This window comes from Podarcis liolepis (genome assembly GCF_965112155.1).
Source record: "Podarcis liolepis genome assembly, chromosome: 7".
NCBI classification, from domain to species: domain Eukaryota; kingdom Metazoa; phylum Chordata; class Lepidosauria; order Squamata; family Lacertidae; genus Podarcis; species Podarcis liolepis.
The window spans coordinates 59,473,720-59,493,814 of record NC_139561.1 but is presented as its reverse complement, the minus strand read 5'-3'; the positions used below and the strand labels follow the sequence as shown (position 1 = coordinate 59,493,814).

Below are 20,095 nucleotides of genomic sequence, written 5' to 3'. Positions count from 1 at the left end.
CAGGAATGGGCCCGCCTGGCTTGGGCTGAGCTTTCAGCCTAGGATTCCCTGCCCTGGAGACCATCAGCAGAGAGAAGGCCAGGATGCATTGTGATGCAAGCGTAGCCCTTCCGAGTCATAATGCCGCTGAGCCGCTGCCTCCCTCTGGGCTCCGTCCCAGCCTGCCCTTTGCAATAGGCGCTTCAACCTGCCCAGTGGACTCTTAGGGAGTACTCCTCCGCCTTTGATAGGTAAGGCTGGGACGGAGGAGCCAAGGGCAAGACAGAAGAATAGGCTGGCCCAGGATGCCAGACTCCAGGCATCCCATGGTGGGGCCACCCAAACAATACTCAACCAAAGCAGGAGTGGAACCAGTCGGCCCTGTCATGAGGCAGAATGGAGCGACCACCTCAGGTGGTAGATTCTGGGGGGCAGTGGCAATAGCAGTGGCCCCTCAGCTGCTGTTCCTTAACACCCAAGCTGTTCCCCTTGGTTGGACTTGTTCATGCTATGTGGTCTGCCCTGCCCCCCCCAAAACTAACCTGGGGCCTTGGGTGCAGCAGAGGACACCACCCTGTTGCTTGTGATTCACTTGCAAGCCCAGCAACTTTCCTCTGCAGGATGGGTAGCGGCTGTCCTCTTGCCCTTTGCCTTGGGAGCAGTGAAATGTATTGGGCTGGGCTGGCCTGGAGTCCACTTAGAGTGCCTGGGGCGAACTTTTCTCCACACCAGGAAAAGGTCTCCCCTGCGCAATTTCTGTGTCAGGTTTCGGTTGAAGGTACAAGGTGAAGTTGTTTTAAATAATGTTGCAGCCATACTGTAGTACGGGGGGGGGGGGGGCGGGACGATGACAGACAGGAACAGGAACAGGAAGACAGACACTTACCTTCCTAGCAGCTGAAGTATGGGGGTTGGCTGGGGCTTCCAGGCAGCTTCTGGCACCCCTCTGAGTTCTTTCATACATGGTCAGAAATGTAGAACTATTGGATGTTTAGCAATGCACAAATACATGGGATCCACTCCCCCTTGTGAACACACTATTGCTGCATTTCCAATCACATAAACCAGATTCTCTCTTGCTCCCCTCCCTTTCTGTGACTCACATGTCAATGTATTATCTAAGCAGGCAGCATATACAAAAACACTGTAGACATTAAGAGTATTTTTCAAAAGATCACAACCCTAAAATGAACCAATGGAGTGAAGAATTCATTGGTATTGGCAGATATGTCTTCTGAGCACCCACGTGTGAGGCCTGAGAGTGGGGCAAGGGACCCTCAGAAGAACCAGGAGCTTCCTAGGCTGGTGTGTGATGCTCCTTGAGTTGCTTACCCAGCTGGCATTTTGGAGTAGGTGGATGGGCCTGGCGCAGGGGCAGAGGGATGTCCCACTGAACCCTTCTCTTCCATAGACAGGTCTGGGGCTCGGACATGAGCTCCCAAGAGACCCCACAAGCTCGGAGATTTCCAATAGAGGCAGGAGATTCTCCCAGCCTGGCGACTGCCCCCGAAACACAGGAGCCAGTTGCCCCTGAGCGCACTGCAACAAGGTAAGGAAACGTTTCACAGTGCGACAGGCAGGATTCAGCCCTGGCACCACAGCTGAAGGAGAAGGGCTGTGGTAGCTCAGTTGGCAAGAGCATTTCCTTTGCACACAGAAGGTCCCAGGTTTAGTCTCTGCTATAGCCAAGCAGGTCTGGAAACTGCCCTTGCCTCAATCCCTGGAGAGCCAATGCCAGGCAGCATAGATGATAATGGGCTAGATGGACTTCAAAAAAGGCAGGTTCCTGTTTCCCTAAACTGCCACTCCTCCTCTTTCTGTGGAGAGCAGGTGCTAAGCTGTCTTCTATTGCATCGAGCAGGCAAGTGTATGAGGGAATCTGCCTCTGAAAATACGGGTGGACAGAACTAGTTACAGTGGTACCTCAGGTTACATATGCTTCAGGTTACAGATGCTTCAGGTTACAGACTCCGCTAACCCAGAAACAGTACCTCAGGTTAAGAACTTTGCTTCAGGATGAGAACAGAAATCGTGCTCTGGCGGTACGGCTGCAGCGGGAGACCCCCATTAGCTAAAGTGGTGCTTCAGGTTAAGAACAGTTTCAGGTTAAGAACGGACCTCCGGAACAAATTAAGTACTTAACCCGAGGTACCACTGTACACCCAAACCATCAGGCAGTGCAGAAGAAATGACACTAAATTTGCTCTGGATCGTCCTTTGGTAATTTAGCAGCAAATTACCTCTAGTCATATGCAAACCTCACAGGGCTCAGTCAACAGTTGTCAGTTGCTAGCCTGACTGCAGCTTATGCAGAGACCAGATGAAAGGCTGTTAGAATGAATTAGCTGATGAGGGATAGAAATGGTCAAGAAAATATGTGTGGAGTGGATAAAATATATTATTTTCCTGGTGGTAGGGAGACTAACAAGCAATAGATGTCTACAGAAAGTATAACTATGACCAGGAAATCCAGGGGTCAAATCCCCTCTCGGCCATAAAGCTAACTAGGTGACCTTGGGCCAGACACTCACTTTCATTTCAGCCTAACCTAACTCACAGGGTTGTTGTGAGGATAAAATGGGAGAACCATGTAAGCCACCTTGATCTCTTGGGAGGAAATGTGGGATCCAAATATAAATAATGATTAACAACAACAACAACTATATTGTGCTTTGTCACTCTCTCTGTGCAGCATTTTGAAGGTAGATGGGAAAATCTGGAATTGACGTTCCCCTGACCCTGAAGTGGCAAATCCAGATCTATATCTCCCCCCACCCTGCCATGTACTAATTAATATATTTCCTTTAGTCCAGTGGGGCTTGTGCAGGCAAATATCCAGCTGTACTCAACTTGGTTCCCTCCGGATGTCTTGGATTACAACTCAAATCAGAGGTTGATAGGAGCTGTAGTCCAAAACACCAAGGGGGGGACCGGGGGAGGGGGGAAAGGTTGTGTTAAGCAGGACTTCCCACTCTGCTGCTCCTAGTGGTTTCCTAAATGTGTCCCCAAAGGTAAGACTTGGTGCAACAATGATAACTAGAGGAATCTGTCCTTGTCTTGAGCACCTCCCATCATGGGTCCTGGTGAGTTGCACCCACTTACTAGCTCCACACATGGAAACGATTGCCTGTGTTAGTAAAGCGGAGCACCCAAGTCCTGTTTGAAATTGGAACTTGGATTTGATTTTAAATAGAATGCCATTCTGGGACACATTTCATTTTGCATAGTGCATATGAATATGCAGCTCCTAACAAATGCAGGGATCAACTCTCTCTGTCTTTTGGGCAGGCAGCTGCGAAGATGTCCAGGGTGCCACTGCCTGACCCTGCCCAACGTCCCCATTGACGTCTACATTGCCATGGGTGGGAGCCACAGGCCACGAACCACCTGAAGGCTCCCCTAGGTCGGGCTCGAGTGCTGAGGCCACAGCGGCTGTCCCAGGAAACACACTGACAGCCGGACAACAGCAAAGCAAGCCACACAGAACAGTGACGCACATTTTAATAAAAGGACACCTTAAAATGTTTCTGTGGGTGTCCTTCCTGGAGTTCTGCTTCGTTTCTCTCTGTTGCTGCTCCCCTCCCCGTATCAACCCTGCAGTGGGGAGTGGAATCAGCCCCGGGACATGCAGGTAATAAAAGGGTGCAACTGGACCTTTCCCTCCCTGATGCGTAAGCCCAGCCATCTGCCATGACCACCCTGTCCCCAAACCCTTGCTGGGATTTGGAGGGATAGCTTCTTTGTCAGAGAGCTTTCTTTGCATGGAAGCTCAAGCACTTATTCTCTCTTAAAAAATTAATTCCACCCATGCTGCTAACACTCAGTTCTGCTATGCCTTGGGGGCTGTGAAAGCACTAAAGCAGCGTCTGGGGTCAGTAATGGATAACGGCTAATAAACAGGCTCCATCCTAAGAGGATGGCAGTGTTGTTGGTGGGTGGCTCATCTGAGTGGAAAAGTTTGTGTTGGATGAGATTGTGCATACAAACACACCTGAGGCAGGTTCACAGCCTGAGTGGCACAATGGGTCAATGGGTGTGGTTGTTAACCAGAAGGTTGGTGGTTCGAGCCCTCCCAGGGATAGCTGCAAGCAGGATTTTTGCATTGTGGGGCAGAAGGGGGGGGGGATTGAACTGGATGATCCTCAGGGGGTCCCTTCTAAACCTACAATTCTGTAGTTCCTTTAAAAGCTCTTCGTGCATCCGATATTGCTACTGGATTTTTAATTTACTTGAGAAAGTTCTACTTCATTAAAGACAATCCAGGTAGCACATCTGACATAAAATGATCCCCATCTAACCTGCCCCACTCTGCAACAGAAATAATCTGAGCCATGTATGTCTACACTATTAACCTCCAGGCTAGACTACTGCAGTGTGTTACATAACGGGCTGTCTTTGCAGACTTCTGAGAAACGTCCGCCAGTTCAAAATACAGTAGTGAGGTTAATAACTTGGCCCAGCTGAAATCAACTTTTGAAACTTGTTCTCAAGCAGCTCCACTGGGTGCCAGTTTGTTGTGAGCACTATTTAATTGGTACCTAAAAGGCCACACAGGAGACTGCCTAAATGCTACAACCATTTGCTGAGACCCCCCTGGTGGGTGGCAGGTGGCTTTGCATTCATAGCCTTTCACGTGTGCAACACCCCCACCCCATTTTTAAATAGATGCTCTGTTTTGTATTGTTTTTGGGTACCAAAGGTGGGCACAAAATATTCTAATAAAGGAATGAGCTAGTGCCCAACTGAATACTGCACTCTTTAGCTGTTTTTTACTTCATTTCGAAAGAGGCACTTCAAAAAAGTTGTGGGTTTTTTATTTTTAGATTCTATGTGTGCAGTCTTAGAAGAGATGGTCCCTCCTGCACAGGAGGAGGAATGTCTCTTCTTAGGTGACAAAGAGTGGTAACTTGAAAGGGTAAATGATTTGTTGCGGCACAAGATTTCATGACCTACGGTCAACTTCATCTGATGCATAATGTTCTGACCTATAATTCAGAGTAACACAAAAGGTTATACCATAATAAATGTGTTAGCCTTTAGGTGCCACAAGACTCTTTGTGCTGCAAGAGGATAACATATTGCTGGAAATAATTTTGTGATGGTGCTTAAAGTTCTTGTATTTTTAAAGCACTGATTAACTAGTGGGGGGAGGAGGCCCCTTTCCGAAACCGTCAAAATATCTGAAATCGACTAATTTAACGGACTGACTCTCATCAAATACAAACACACACACCCCGCCTTATCACTTTACGCAGCGGAGGAAGCGGGCTCTCCTCGCCTAAGGAAATTCAGGCCACAACAAAAACTGCCTCCTTCGAAGCGGCCACCAGATGCCCGTCTCCTTTCGCTGCCACGGCCTGCCCGGCCGGGATTTCACCCGCTCCTGCATCCCGCCCGAAGCGCTCTGTCTCTGTCCCGGTCTCAAACCGGCCTCTTCCTCCTCGCCCCGCCCACCTCCCCACGCCCCGCCCTCAGCTCCGCCCAACTGTCTCTTTAAAAAAGGGGCGTGCTCAGGGAAGGGGCCGGTCTCGGGCGCTCGGTGCCACCGAGGCTTTCTGTCCCGCTTCGGCCGCCGTCGGCTTCCCTTTCGGCCCCGTCCTCCGCCTCCCGGCGCGTCCGCTTGGCCCACCGCTCCGGCCCCGCCCGCCATATTGCCGCCGCCGCTGCCGCCGCCTTTGGAGGGAAGAGAGAGCGACCGACGCACGCAGGCATGGGTGAGGCTAAGCGCTCGGCGGGGAGGGCCTGCGCCGGGCATGGGGCGCCTCCTCGGGCGCCTCTCTCTCCCCCTCTCTGGGCTCCCGGGGTGGGCGGCGAGGGGGTCTCCTCCCTTCCTTGAGGGCCTCTTCGGCCCTTCTCTCCCGGGTCTCCTCCGCACCCCAGTCCGGCCTCTGGCTTCGCTGCTCCAGCGAGGCCTTCGCGCTCAGTCTCTTGAACGTGGGGCGGGGGCTCCGCTGAGGCCGGGGCTGTATTCTGCTGCCCTTCTGGGCCGCCTCTAAGCAGCAGCAGGAGGAGGAGGAGGAGGAGGAGGGAGTCTCCCCCGTCTCCCTCCGCGGCTGAGTTTGAGGCAGGAGAGAAGTGCCAGCCCTTCACGATACGTCTGTGTGTGAGGGGAGATATACTGTATAAATAACCCAACAGGAGGGCGGGTCGTCGGGCGATTCTCCCTCCTCGGCTTCTTCCTCCCTTTCCGGCTGCTCTCACTGCTGCTCCCCGGCGCCCACGCCCCTGGCTCCAGGTATTCCGACCGTGCCAGCGTGGCTTCGACCCCAGTTCTAGCCCTTCCTTCCCTTGGGGCGGGTGGGTGAGGTGTCCCCAGTTCTCCTCCCTACGGGCGAGGTGCTCCATCTCGCGCCAAGAGGCAGCGCTTGTTAGGTGTCCGTCTCTTTCCCTCTCTGTGGGCTAGGAAGGCCCTCCGTCGGTGTCCCTGTCGGCATTCGGGGCTTTGCTTTCTGCGCCCGGGAGTCGTGCGTTCTCCCTCCCCAACCCAAAAGTCCCTGATATCCTGTGGCGTTGACTGGTTTGGTTGAGGTAGTTCTTTCCCGCTTCTCTGGCTTCCAGGTTTATTTATATTTATTGATTGCATTTATATACCACCTTTCCTTCAAAGGAGCTAAAAGTGGCACACATTAGGGTCTCTCCCTACTACTTTAATTCCCACAACAACCCTGTGAGGTAGATAAGGCTGAGAGTAAGTGACTGGCTCAAGTTCACCCAGTAAGCTTCCTGGCTGAGTGGGGGATTCAAACCTTAGTATTCCAAGTCATAGTCCATCACGCTAACCATTATACCAAATTTGTTCTTATGTTAAGTACCGTATTTTTTGCTCTATAAGACTCACCTTTTCCCTCCTAAAAAGGGGAAATGTATGTGCGTCTTATGGAGCAAATGCAGACTGCTGCTTTCACTGTGTAGCGATCCCTCTTGCTGTTCTGGCTTCTGAGATTCAGAATATTTTTTTTCTTGTCTTCCTCCTCCAAAAACTAGGCGCATCTTGTGGTCTGGTGCGTCTTATAGAGCGAAAAATACGGTACATCAGAAGGTGGATATTGGGAGTATTTTGAGGGCCTGTGTGGCTCTAAATTTACATTCCTGCCCTTGATAAACTTCTACTTGGCTTTTATTGAGGTCTTCCTGGGCGTGCAAACCTCTTTTTGAGTCTGTTCACACAGCATGACAAGTGCACTCCGGGGCTAATTTTGCAAAGTAACAATATGAAACAGTAAAGAAAGTTTCCATGGGCAATCACTCTGACATATTGGTGGTATCTGAAATTATTTTACTTTCTTCTGAATGTGTAGTAAGATACAAGTTGTTGCCTTATACCAGGGATGGGAAAGGTGGCAGTCACTTGTTGCTGGATTCCCAGTTCCATAATCCCCAATTTTGGGCCATGGGGCTGAGGGTGATGTGACTTGTACTCCCAACATTATCTGGAGGGCCACAGCTTCCCTATCTCTTCCTTATACCAGCTACCTTAGTGGACCTTCTGGCCCTGGGCAGAGGGCTTTCCCAGCCCTGATAACTGAAACCCAATGTGTTGAAATTCTGGGGATTTAACCTGGGATCTTCTGCATGGGAAGATCATCCCTGTTACAGCCTTTCAGAGCTGTGCTGCTTCCTCTAAACCCCAAAACCATCTTTGGCTTTTACTTTGGATTATTTATCCTTATTACCTCTGCAGTGATATCAAAGTGGTATTAATAGCTACTCTTGATAGTCTTCATACATTAGATGAAACTCTGTGTGTTTGCAGAGGAGGACTGAGGTTTTGCATCTCTCTACCCCCCAAAATTACAAAAGTAATTTTGTCCTGCAAAAATTACTTACCCACCTGTTCTTGCACACTGGTGGTCATTGCAGGCACAGTGAGAACATTAAAAAGTGCAATACCACACCAACTGTTCGAGTTAACAATTTCCCTGAGTAGAGGAGATCTGAACTCTTTACAAGTGATTATTACAAGTTGGCAAAATAATTAGAGTAGGCGGCAACATCTGGTTTCTGAGGACCAGTAGCAGAAGAGGTGAGGAGGTTGCTGTTATGCAAATCCACTGACAGGAGCGCCATATCGGCTCAGCCAGCACATTTGCCCAGCACTGATCTCCCCATTCCTCCTTGTAAGCAGCAGCAGCAGCTCTGCTGCCAGGAGGTCAGATAAGCACTGCTCAGGTTCATCATTCTCTGCTTGGTTTCTGCATCTTACTTAAGTTCTAGGTTAAGCGTTGACTTAAGGAAGTTGGAAAAGTCTGTGCGTGTCAAAATTGGATGGGCACACCCACACAATTTCAGCTCAAGTTTCGGGGGATGCATGTGCAGCTTCAGCACTAATCCTCAGGGTGGGAAATTAAAACCTTCTATCTGAGACATTGGTGAGCTGCAGCAAGTTGAAGTACAGGCAGTGACCATTTTAGGTACGTCTGATATGTGTGCAACTGCACACACATGCATCACATCGAACTCGGAAGTGTCACAAAAGGGACAGGGCAGGGCAGCTGGAACATAACCTCCATGCAAATTGGTTGCTGCCTGTACAGGGTTAGAGAGCGCAATGGCCTGAATGTATAAGGCAACTTCTTATATTCATATGTTTTCTGTGCATAGGATGGCTTTGTTCTTCCTGCCAGTCCATGTGGAAAAGGGAGTATTGCCAAACCACCTCAAAAGCAGGCATTCTGAATAGGTAGTTCCCGCACTTGCAAACTATGAAGGAATCTGTTCCCTGATTATCCTCTGACTTTTACTTGTATCACGTATGTAGTAAAAAGCAGTAAAGTAGAACAGCAAAATGGGATCACGTATTGCTGCTGTTTAAAGAACTGCACAGGTTGCCTTTTTGATACTGGGGCCAATTCAAGGTGTTGGGACTGGTGTATAAAGCCCTGAACAACTTAGGACACAAGTATTTAACGGAGCACCTCTTTCAATAACTATTGATCTGTGTTTTGAGAACTGTGAGGTAGGCCCGGACGATACCCGGTTTTCAGCATTGTGACAGAATATCAGTAGCTAAACATCACAATATACTGATATACCATGATGGATGGAGCAGTGTAGAGGCATTGGCTGGCTTCATGGTTTTCCCTGCATTGTGATTTTTGTATAGAACACAGACATCGTGATTCATGATATATTGCCAAGTCAAAAATTATGAAACTGATATAACAATATGGATTTCACACCAGTTTGGGGTGATATATCAATATATCGCCCAGCCCTATTACGAGGGAACTCCTGTTTGTCCTGTCAGCACTTGTATTTTGTTGAGTGGTGACGCGAGATGGGGCCTTCTTGGTTGCAGCACCTCAGTTGTGGAATTACGGTAGCTTCCTGTGGATGTCCCCTTCATTGATAAATTTCCAGTTTTAGTTGAAGCTGCATCTATTCCTTCAGGTCTTTGGGAGATGAATGTTATCTGGAGCTGAGCAGTTCGTAATTGGTTTGTGCTGTACTAAAGTATTCATGGTTGTAAAGTATTCATAGTTGTTGCTTTTTTCAAAGTAGTACATTTTATACTGTATTTTATTTTATTGTATTTGTATACTTTCCTGGGAGCCTATGAACACCTATTCAGAGATGAAATAATGATAAAGCATGATCTTCCTAGCATCCTGATAATTTTATTTTATTTTCTACAGAGAATGTTTTTTGTCTAATATGATTCCATTTGAGGAGTCTGGGGCCAAGGCTCCTAATCTTCTTAAGAATATGTAAGTTCTTCTTTTGGCCCTAAAACAGCTTACAGTAAAATAAAACAGTTAACAAATTAAACATCCCAGATAAGGGGAAATACACCTAAAATCAAGGGCAAGGTGGATTCAAATCAAAACTCATTCAGGCAGCTGAAGGAAAAGAAACGGTGGAAGAGTTGTAGTGTTAAGTAGTTAAATTTGTCTGGAGTACTTTAGGAGTACATTTGGTATACAGTCATACCTCGAGTTGAATGCGCTTCGGGTTTCGCCGCATGCGCATGAACGGTAGCGGCGAAACACGACATGCGCTGTCGCGTCTTGCGTTCCATTCGGAATGCGAATGGGGCTCCGGAACTGATCCCGTTCGCATCCCGTGGTACCACTGTACTGTACTGGCAATAGTCTATTCCTTGGTTGCTGCAGTATTTCAGTTGGTCTTTGTAACACTGTATCAGTTGCTGGAAGAGCACCTAATGCACATAGCAAGGGTTGAACAGGACTGAGCCAGGGTCCTGCCTGTAGTTGAGAGACTGAGAACATCAAATCAGCACTGAGCCAGGAAGTGACCAGTTCAAAGTTCACCTCATCAGGTTGTCTTAGGCAGGATGTTGTTCTCATAGGCTTCCTGCCTCACCTCATTGTGCTGAGAAAGTTAGCCTACCTTGTGGAGGGCTGTAAGAATTTTTGTGGGTGTGTAAATGCTAAGTTTTTATTGTTGCTTGATAGTTGTTGCTGTTGATTCCCATAAATTTGAAATTGGGGACAGATAATTTATATCACTTCCAAAGCTGTGTTAAGTAAAACCCTAATCTGTTTAAGTGCTGCTAGGAAGGCAGGGCAGATGAATGCCTGGACACTTGCAAAGTAGCAGTTAGTAGCAGTGGATGACACAACTCCTAAAATGTGGGTTCAGGTGTAGGCTGTTTGGTAGATGCATTGAAGATGCACCTTCAGCTATTTGTCATAGTTAAGGATTCCTTGCTGCTAGCAAGCAAGATACTTTGAGTGTACAAAGCAATTCATACATTATCTCAGTGATCCCTAAGCAGCCCTAAAGCAGCCCTATAGTACCTTAAAAATGGATTTATTGTGGCGTATGTTTTTGTAATGTGACATGAACTACACAATCTTAGTCTTCAGATGTTGCAAAACTTTGCTTCAACACACTAACACAGCTACTTCTCTGGAATTCACAGCAGTCACTGCAGATCAATATTATTCCCATATTGCAGGTGCTTGTACACGTAGGAGTGAGGCTGAGAGAATAGTGGCTTGCAGACCTTTTCGCCGCACCAGCTCTGCAATTGGGGCGTGGAAGGGAGTACTCCAGGAACACCCTGAAGGAGCCTGCAATGATGCTTAAGAGGGAAAAAATCTTATACCCTCAACTTTTGTCCATAACAACTCAAAGTGGCTAAAAATAAATCAATTAAACCAACTAAATGTAATAAAAAATTGCCACACACTATGGCTGATGGTCCAGCCATAGTGTAGACTAATGACATGTGGCCCTGACTTCCTGCTCCTACTTTAGTGAAAAGACCATGAGACAGAGTAGGATGGTTGCACATCCACGAACTAAACCCTGTTGTTTGGTAATTGATCACCACCCACATAACTGCGCTAGTCATTTTGTTTGGTCTGGGTCTCCTTGGATTTAGCTATCTTGGTTGTAACTTCTGCCATTATAATGCAGTTGTCAAAACTCAGATAATGTGTGTTCTGATTAGGTGGACTGCATCTGTCTAATCCCCACCAATATTGTGTGACACAGAGCTGGAAACATTTCAGACACCCAGATGTTGAGACATTTGGATATTGCCACCTCTAGGTGTGATGATGGCCTTTTATAGTATATCTTTTATAGTATATCTACATCAGGAGAGGGGAGCTTCTGGTTTGTGGGCTAATCTTGGCCAGCCCGGGGATCCAATTTGGCCAACAAGGCCATTTCCCCCAAAGCAGGCCCACCCACCTATCAGCTTATGTCACAGATGATGTTAGCTGAATGGGGCAGGAGAAAAGGGTTTAATCCTGTGTTAGCTGGACTATCCTGTTCCCAGCAATGAACAAGATTGTGCAACCAATGTAGCAGGATTCAAGCCTGTTCATTAGCTTAGCAGGGATTTAAGCCCTGTGCAAAAGTGCCCCATTGAAGCAGCTCTCGTGTGCAAGCTGGTTCAAAAAAGCTTTTGCAAAGGCTCCTGCACTCCTGTCTGATCCTCTGGAAGCTCAAATTGGAGTGCAAAGTTTTATAGTCTCCCTCCCACTCCTTTAAGTTCCTGATATTGAAAGCTTAAGCCTCTGAGATCAAGAGCTTAAAAGTGGGGAACAGGAAGACATGCAAAGCGCAATTTTGACAGGTGGACAGCCCTGAGAGGCAGATTCTGATAAAGATCTGGCCTGTGGAGCCAAAAAGTCTCCCTAGTTCTGATCTACATCTCTTACGCAAGTGTGGTGGAGGTGTCCAACTGTTGCCCTCCTTTGGCAGGATTGCTTGGCCATCATTGTGTCCTAGATCTCAAAATGCTTTACTTTCCTCCCTCGTGTGGGAGCCAGCTTGGTCAGCAGAGTAGTGCATTCCACAGATGCTCATGTGCTGCTGGCTTTTGTGAGCTCACTGGGTGGGTGGGATTGAGTAAGCCAGCCGTGACCACAGCACCAGGCGAGCTGAAAGAATTGCTGGGATGAAGATGATGTTGTCAGCACAGAGGACGCTGTGCCCAAAACTCTTGGCTTCGGTAATCAATCTTACCATTGGGATCAGTCCTAGTTTGCAGTGTGTACATTTCTTTCTTTCTTTCTTTTCTTAAATTTGTCAGTCGCTTTATCTTGCCCAGGGCAGTCTAAAGCAAAGTTGCAACCAAACAAACAGCAAATCCCACATAGATACATTAAAACCAAGAGGAAAGAGAAATGCATTAAAAACAACCCACCTACTTCTAAAAGGCCACAGAAATAGTAACAGAAGACTGTGAGACATGGAAGACGTGCTTCCCTGGCTTGTAGCCTTTTTTCTACCTGGCCTGGGAAGGGAAGGCCCTGACTGACTCCCGCTATAAAAGCTGAGGTTGCTGAAGATGCCAGGGACCATCTTGGTTGTCTTAGTGCAGACCCAGATAATCAAGTCTGAGCATCTACAGCTGCCAGCTACCGTGAACCAACATTGCCAGGATTGGCAGCAATAACAGCAGAACATGTTCTATGCTTATGATAATATTTTGTTTTCTTGCTAATTATGCTGTTTTAAATATGTGTTTGATAATTGACTTCCTTTAGCAATGTTTTCTTTTGAAATGTTTTAAGAATTTTTTAAAAATTAACTTTGCTGTGTTAATGTTTTATTTAGGAAAACTTTAACGTAATATTTTAATTTCCAGTTAATTATACTACTTTTAATGTATACTTTATATTTGACTTTCTTCTGTATTGTTTTCTTCTGTATTGTTTTTATTTGATGTTTTAATGTAGGTTGTAAACTTCTTTGAGATTTTCCCCCCTCCCCCATGCCCTGCTATCAAGTCTTGCCTACACTCTTCCTTATGTGCTCATGTCTGTCCTTCCTTCTAATGCCTTAAGATACTTTGGGCAATCCAGACAGGAAGGCATGTGAGGAGTGGGAATGGGTTTGATTTCAGGGCCATTGCTTGCTGAGCCCTTAAAATGACATTTACCCTAGATTCCGGCGTATTAGGCGACTGGGCGTATAAGATAACTCCCCAAATTGGCAGCACCAATTTGGGGGGTCTTATACGCTTCGGCAGCTTCGCTGGGCAGCGGCAGTGGGTGGCGGGCTCTGCACTGGGAGGAAGCTGCCCAGCGATGCTAAGCCTGCTTTGCTGGGCGGCTTCCTCCCAGCGCGGAGCCCACAGCCCACTGCTGCTTCAGAAGCTGCTGCTGCCGCCGCCGTGGGCGGCAGGCTCCGCACCGGGAGGAAGCCAGCTGGCTTAGCATTGCTGGGCGGCTTCCTACCGATGCAGAGCGGAGCGCGCCGCCCACTGCTGCAGCGGCGGCAGCTTCGGAAGCAGCAGTGGGTTCGCTGCCGGGAGGAAGCCATACCCGGCGTATAAGACGACCCCCGACTTTTAAATCTCTTTTCCGGGGTTAAAAACACGTCTTACACGCTGGAATCGACGGTACTGGCTTTGCCTACACTCATGTTCCTAAAGCAGATTGTATGTTGGGTCTGCTAAACTGGTTGCAAATAGCAAGTGGCTCAGGTGTTGAATGTTGAGTTCAGCCTCTTGTGTCCCACTACATTGAAAACAGGTTCCTAGCTGTACAGGAGCCCAGTTGGTCCTGACAGGAGTCAATATTACCAGAGTTCTAATTACTATACATGAGCCCTTTGGAGAGGTGGTAACTTTTAGGGGATGACAATTTAAATGTGTCTGTGGCTGTATGTAGAGAGTGGAGCCTCTTTGTTTCTACTGTATGGACACAGCAGGGCTCTGCTTTCCCTTCCTGTCCTCCCTTTTGTCTTACTGGCTGTAGGTACACATCTGGTAGTGGTTTTGTGTTTGGCCGTGAAATTCACTATGAGCCCTGTTGGAAAGGGAATCTCTGTAAAGCAGGAGGTTGGCTCTGTTTCTGACTTGGGGGAGCAGACAGAAAGCTTGACACTTCCAAAACCACATTGGACTGCTGGGCCACAGCCTCTCCCCTTGGGCAAGCACTTGCACCTTCTCTCTCACCCACCCAGTGAAATTCAGGGCACATAACTGGTTTATTTAAGTGGTATTTTTATTTTACCATTTAAATTTTGCATTCTGCATTTTTTATTCATGGGTAAAAACCATCCAGAGAATACAGATATATGCGTGGCAAACAGATGTAATAAAACAAATAATTGAATGACATGATTCAGATCTTCCCATCACACATTATCTGAATGTATGGAGGATATTCTGAGAGGGGTTTCTGTGCCCTTATTTATTTTAGAAAAGCATTTATCAACAGCTTAGTATTTGAAAACGATCTAAGTGGTAAAAAGAAACAATGCTGTTAAAACAAAATTCAGCCTAAAACCAATTAAACAACAGCATGAAAACATCTAAAAATAAATAAAACAGGGATTTGTGGGATTCAGACACATGAAACGGGATCTAAACTGGGCAAGTGTCTTCTGAAGGTGTGATGGTCTTTGCATATTGAGTATGTCAGGAGAAGGCAGGCTTGAACAGAGCTGAGAGTTTCTCTCAATCCAGAGAAATGAGCAAGGGGGAAATCTAGTTAGTCATTCCCTAGTGACTGCTGCATGCTTGGCACAGAGTGAGACCATCACAAAATATTCCTGCTGAATCCTGGACTTAGTTTGCATGGAGGGGCCTGCATTTTAAGCCGATGATGTCTGCAGGTGGTGTCTGCTGCCAAACTGCTCACTGGCTCCTCATACTTCCCTTGGCACCAGGAGCCAAAGATGACAAGCACCCTGTCGCACTCTGCCGTCAGCTTGCCAAATTTAACTTGTGAGCCAGTCTCTTAATGGGTGATGGGAGCTCTGTATTGGATAGTACAGGATTTTGTCAGAGAGGTCCCTTAAAGACACCCGCTGGGTATATAATTAAGAGAACTGGAGATCTGTGTGTTTATTCTCCCTTCCTTTGCAGTGCCTTAGCAATTCTCCACTGTCCCCCTCAACAGTAGTACTGTCAGATTCCATATTTACGGGGAGCAGCTGTTTGGAACTTGGAATTTCCACAGAGCCTAGCAGGGCTTAGGATATCACTAGTCAAGATGGAAGCAAAGACTGCAAGCAAGGAGATTGCTGGATGAATTTGGGCCCAGTTTCTAGACTGGTGTGCACATCTGATTCCAAGTTGGGAGGGAATGCCAGTGTAGGGGACATGTGGGGAAGATAGACAGTGTGTTTTGCCATCAAACTATAATGTATACTCCAGCCCTTGACTAAGTTCTTGAGCTCTAAGTGTGTACTTTGCAACCTCTGAGCTGTAGGCACAGAATGTTACTGTGTCATGAAGGAGCAGAATCTATTCCATGCACTTTTTGCAAGGAATGGATCCTGAGAGTGAACCTACTGCTGCTTTGTTTGCTCTCCGTGACCTCTGCACATAGTCCAGTTGTTTTGCATACTGCCTTGATGCTGGCTGGGCTAGGCTACATGATGGTCAATTGACTAGCATCACCTGTATGACTGATCTAAAGAAAGAGACCCATTTAAAAAACAGCGATTCCATCAAAATACACCTGATATCTGCAGACAAGTGCCAAAAAGGTGAATGTTCTCAGCATTAGGGTGGTTGGGGAAGAAATCTCCCCCCCCCAAAAAAACCCAGGTAAACCTCTGATGCAGCCTTGATTCTTTCACATTTGGCATAATAATATTTTTTTAAGTGATGTGGGCTGTTTCTAACATTTCATATAGTTCTGTACAGGTGAATTTCTCTGTCCTGCTGACCCCAGCACACCCACATTTCTTTTCCCACAAGTCCTGCTGCTTGGGCTTCCCTTTATTGGGATGTGAGTTGGGATAAAAACACTGCTGCATTTGTCTAATCCATATACACATTAGCTCCCGCCCCCTTCTGTCTGCTATTGAGTCTGACTCAGCAATGCAAGGCCCAGTTTTAGACATCTGGGTTTCAGCAGTTACTCAGCGGAGATGATTAGTGAGGTAGGAAGCACAAAGCAGCGACATAGTTAACAGGAGACTGGAAAGCCATAGCTGAAGTTTGGACCCGGCTCTGCTGTGCTTCCTGAGTCAATTTTGGTAAAGGCTTGAGCAGCCAAGGCTACTGACCTTCAGTGAGAATGATTAGATAGGTTTATAGCTCTCTGTGTCTTCAAGGACTTAGGGTGGGTGTTGGCCTTTCTAAAAACACCAGTCTTAAGTTTTGATAGGAGACAGAAGCAGGAGGGTGACGAGGGGTGAGAAAATGCAGTTGTACATAGCACTTAGATGGGTGTGGTTGGGAGTGGAGGACTAGCTTGAGCTCAAACAGTTTAGGGAAATCTGGGTTTGGGGGAGTTTTGAAGAAAGAAAGATGAGTGGTACTTCGTAGACAATTCCCAGGCAGAGGCGGCACCAAGGGAGAACAGGAAGAATTCAGGAGCAAATGATTTTAAAGCTGTAGAGAGTAGTGGAATAAGAGGTTCAAGAGCAGGGAAAAGTAACTACCATAGGAGGATTGAGAGGGAAGTGGATCTGGGCTAGATTGTTAAAGATTTGCAGCCATTCCTTAGACATTATGTAAGTTTGTGGTGGGACAGAGAAGTTGAAATTTTCCAGGAAGAGCTTTGCAGTCATCCTGAGTGAAGCAGAGCTGTCTTAGCTGCTTTACTGGTAGTTCCCCACTATAGCCCATTTGACAAGCTTCTTTTGTTGCCCAGCTTTGCAGTGAAGTTGAAAATCTTCTTTTGTGACACGTGATGTTGCTATGGAAATGGGGTGCCATTATCATGCATACCTCGTTATGACTTCATTGGTGGGGTTGAGGCCTGGGCAAAGCCTGGACCAAAGGGTGTCTGAAAGTGAGATTGGAAGTTGAGAATTGGGTAAACAGGTGCTAGATCCTACTTGTATCATATAAAAATTCCTTTTCAGTTTCATCCTTCCCTCATTTTTCTTCAACTGCTACCTGCAGTAGCAGAAGATTGAATAAACAATCTGGCGCACTCTGCAGGTTCTGTACCTGGCCAAAGGTGGAATATTTGACCAACTTGGGTTTTGAGAGCATTCCTGTTTGGTGTTGGAGAAGTTCTCCTGGACTTATACTCTAAGAGCAGAGCTTCTAGGGTGTTCTCTGCAGGGAGGTTGGCTTTGGAACAGAGGTGGACTTTTAGGCAGCTGAGCAGCTAATCATTTTAACCATTTATGTCAGATACCTTATAATCCTTTTAGATTGAAATGAACTGCTACTCAAACTGTTAAAAGAATTGAGTCTAGGCGAAAAATTCCAAAAAGGCATAAATGCAATATATAACCAACAGAAGGCAAAAATTATTTTTAATGGAGAGTTTGGAGAAGAAATTAGTGTATTCAAAGGTACAAGACAAGGATGCCCCCTATCCCCAATGTTGTTTATAATAGTATTAGAGGTTCTATTAAAGAACATAAGACAGGACAACCAAATAAGAGGAATAGCAGTTGGTGAAAAAAAGATATAAGTTAAGAGCTTTCACAGACGATGTCATGATCACAACAGAAAATCCCCTACAATGCACACCCAGAATATTGGAATGTAGAAACTAATATGGCAGATTAGCACGATTCAAATTAAATTATGGGAAAACAAAAATATGGAAGAAAAAGATAAAGTGAAATTACAAGAAATTGGATTGGAAATTAAAAAGAAAATAAGGTATATTGGAATTAATTTAACAACAAATACTATGTATTTGAGAATTATGGGAAAACATGGAAAGAAATAAAAAATGATTTGCAAGTATGGGGAAAACTAAGTTTTATCCTTATTAGGGAAAATATCAGTAATAAAAATGAACATATTACCAAGGTATGATGTTTTTATTTCAAAGTATCCCAATACTAGGAGGAGAAAAATGCTTTAATAATTAGAAAAGAGATTTGCCAAATTTGTGTGGTCAGGAAAACCCCCCGAGAATAAAACATAAAATAATGATAGATAAGAAGGAAAGAGTAGGATTTGGCCTCTCTGACTTGGAGTTATACCATGATGGCAGTGGGTTTGTCCTGGTTAAAAGAATGGATTAAACTAGACGATTCGGATGAATTGGATTTAGAGGGAGTAGAGACGATATTTGGATAGCATGCCTATCTAATAGATGAGAAAGTTAAAGTACATAAAGGCTTCCTAGTGCATATAATCAGGAAGTCTATATAAAAAATATGGGAGAAATATAAAAGACTCCTAGAGCCAAAAACTCCATGGTGGGCATCGCCGGCAGAAATTGTTGCAGTGAAAAAATTAAATATGAAAGAGAACTGGGCCACTTATAAAACTGTATTAGAGGAAGAAAATGGAGAATTGAAATTAAAGGACTTTACAGAAATTAAAGTTCATATTAGTGATTGGTTCCAATATATTCAAATTAAGTATAGATTAGCGAATGGCAAAAAGATAGGATTTGAAAAAGAAATTTCTAAATTTGATAAATATTTAATACAAGAAAATTTTTAAAAAATCTAAATTATACAATTTGAACTTAGAGTGGGAAACAAAGGATGAACTGGTTAAAGCATCCATGATTAAATGGGCGCAAGATATTGGGGAAAATATTATGCTTGAACAATGGGGGAAATTGTGGAAAGAAGATATGAAATTCACTACGTGTTGTATATTGAAAGAAAATTTTTTTAAAATACAACATGGATGGTATTTAACACCTGAAAGAATAGCCAAATGAATAAAAACTGTGGTGATGTCTGCTGGCGATGCAGCACAGAAAAAGGCACTATGATGCATATATGGTGGAATTGTTTAAATATCAAACAATTTTGGGAAACTATATATAACGAAATGAAAAAAATGTTTAGATATTTATTTAGGAAAACATCAGAAGGTTTTCTATTGGGAATAGTGCCAGGAAGTTTAAAGGAAGAGGATAAGACATTATATTTATACTCAACAGTAGCCACAAGGCTATTGATTGCGAAAAATTGGAAAAGTAGTATAAAGCCGACAAAAACAGAGTGGCTTACCAAATTATTGGAGTATTACAATATATCCAAAACAATGGGAGAAATTGGAAGGATCTCAAAAGAGAAGTTAGACAAGGACTGGAAGGTGTTTAAAGGATACTTGCAAAATCATATTGAAAAATCAGAACTCCTATTAGAATAAACAAGTTCCGTTATAAATACTGAAGTACTAAATAAGATGGATAACAATGTGTAACAGAAAAAGAAGTAGAAAGTTGGTTTATAAAATAAAATTAAAAATATATTTTTAAAAAGAAATCTGAATCCTAGCTGATTCAGTTCCATCAACCCCTGCTCCACCATCAAAGAGAAAGAGTCCTTGAAGCTGTATGTCATCTTGACATTATCTGGCACTTAATTAAATGGACAGTAGTGGGGTGGATTACATGCTGAGAACATCACCTAATCTTCATTCACCCACGCATACCATCTGCTGGAAAATAAAATCTGCAGGTTTATATGGCAAAAAAGGAAAGAAAAATAAAAAGAAATGAACTGCTGCTCATTTTCTCTTCTGGGCTCATTGCTCTTAGATATTGTGGGGTGTGTGTGTGTGTGTGTGTGTGTGTGTGTGTATACACCTTCCTATAGGAGAAATTTTTAAAAAGCTATTGTGGGTGTTTAAGGCATAGGCAGCTGCCTATCCTGATTCAGTCCATTGCTCCATCTAGCCCAGTATTGTCTACACTGATTGGCAGCAGTGGTCCAGGGTTTCAGTAAGGAGTCTTTCCCAGCCATACTTTGGGATAGAGCATAGGGAGCCTTATCCATGCAATGTCCTGACTCA

At 45.3% G+C, this 20,095-nt stretch overlaps 2 protein-coding genes across 6 annotated transcripts in view; both read left to right on the top strand.

Annotated features, from left to right (window-relative positions):
* Positions 1 to 360: 360 nt before the first annotated feature.
* On the top strand, positions 361 to 3,505 carry FAM229A (family with sequence similarity 229 member A). Of its 2 annotated transcripts, none has more exons than XM_083512496.1 (3): positions 361 to 393; positions 1,395 to 1,528; positions 3,268 to 3,505. In XM_083512496.1, the coding sequence occupies exons 1-3, from the start codon at positions 376 to 378 to the stop codon at positions 3,368 to 3,370; spliced, it is 255 nt and encodes an 84-aa protein (XP_083368622.1). In that variant the 5' UTR covers positions 361 to 375; the 3' UTR covers positions 3,371 to 3,505. The 2 variants fall into 2 exon arrangements, with proteins under 2 accessions (XP_083368622.1, XP_083368623.1); XM_083512497.1 differs by lacking the exon at positions 361 to 393 and adding an exon at positions 586 to 764 and having other exon boundaries at positions 1,391 to 1,528.
* A 1,931-nt stretch (positions 3,506 to 5,436) lies between these two features.
* KPNA6 (karyopherin subunit alpha 6) overlaps positions 5,437 to 20,095 on the top strand; it is a 31,183-nt gene continuing 16,524 nt past the window's right edge. Inside the window, exon 1 of one of the 4 annotated variants that reach the window (XM_083512491.1) lies at positions 5,437 to 5,693. In XM_083512491.1, the coding sequence (XP_083368617.1) occupies positions 5,690 to 5,693 (4 nt within the window). In that variant the 5' untranslated portion in view covers positions 5,437 to 5,689. Of the gene's footprint in view, positions 5,694 to 6,145; positions 6,215 to 17,113; positions 17,192 to 20,095 lie in introns of those variants that run through there. The other 3 variants (XM_083512494.1, XM_083512492.1, XM_083512493.1) reach the window with 3 other exon arrangements.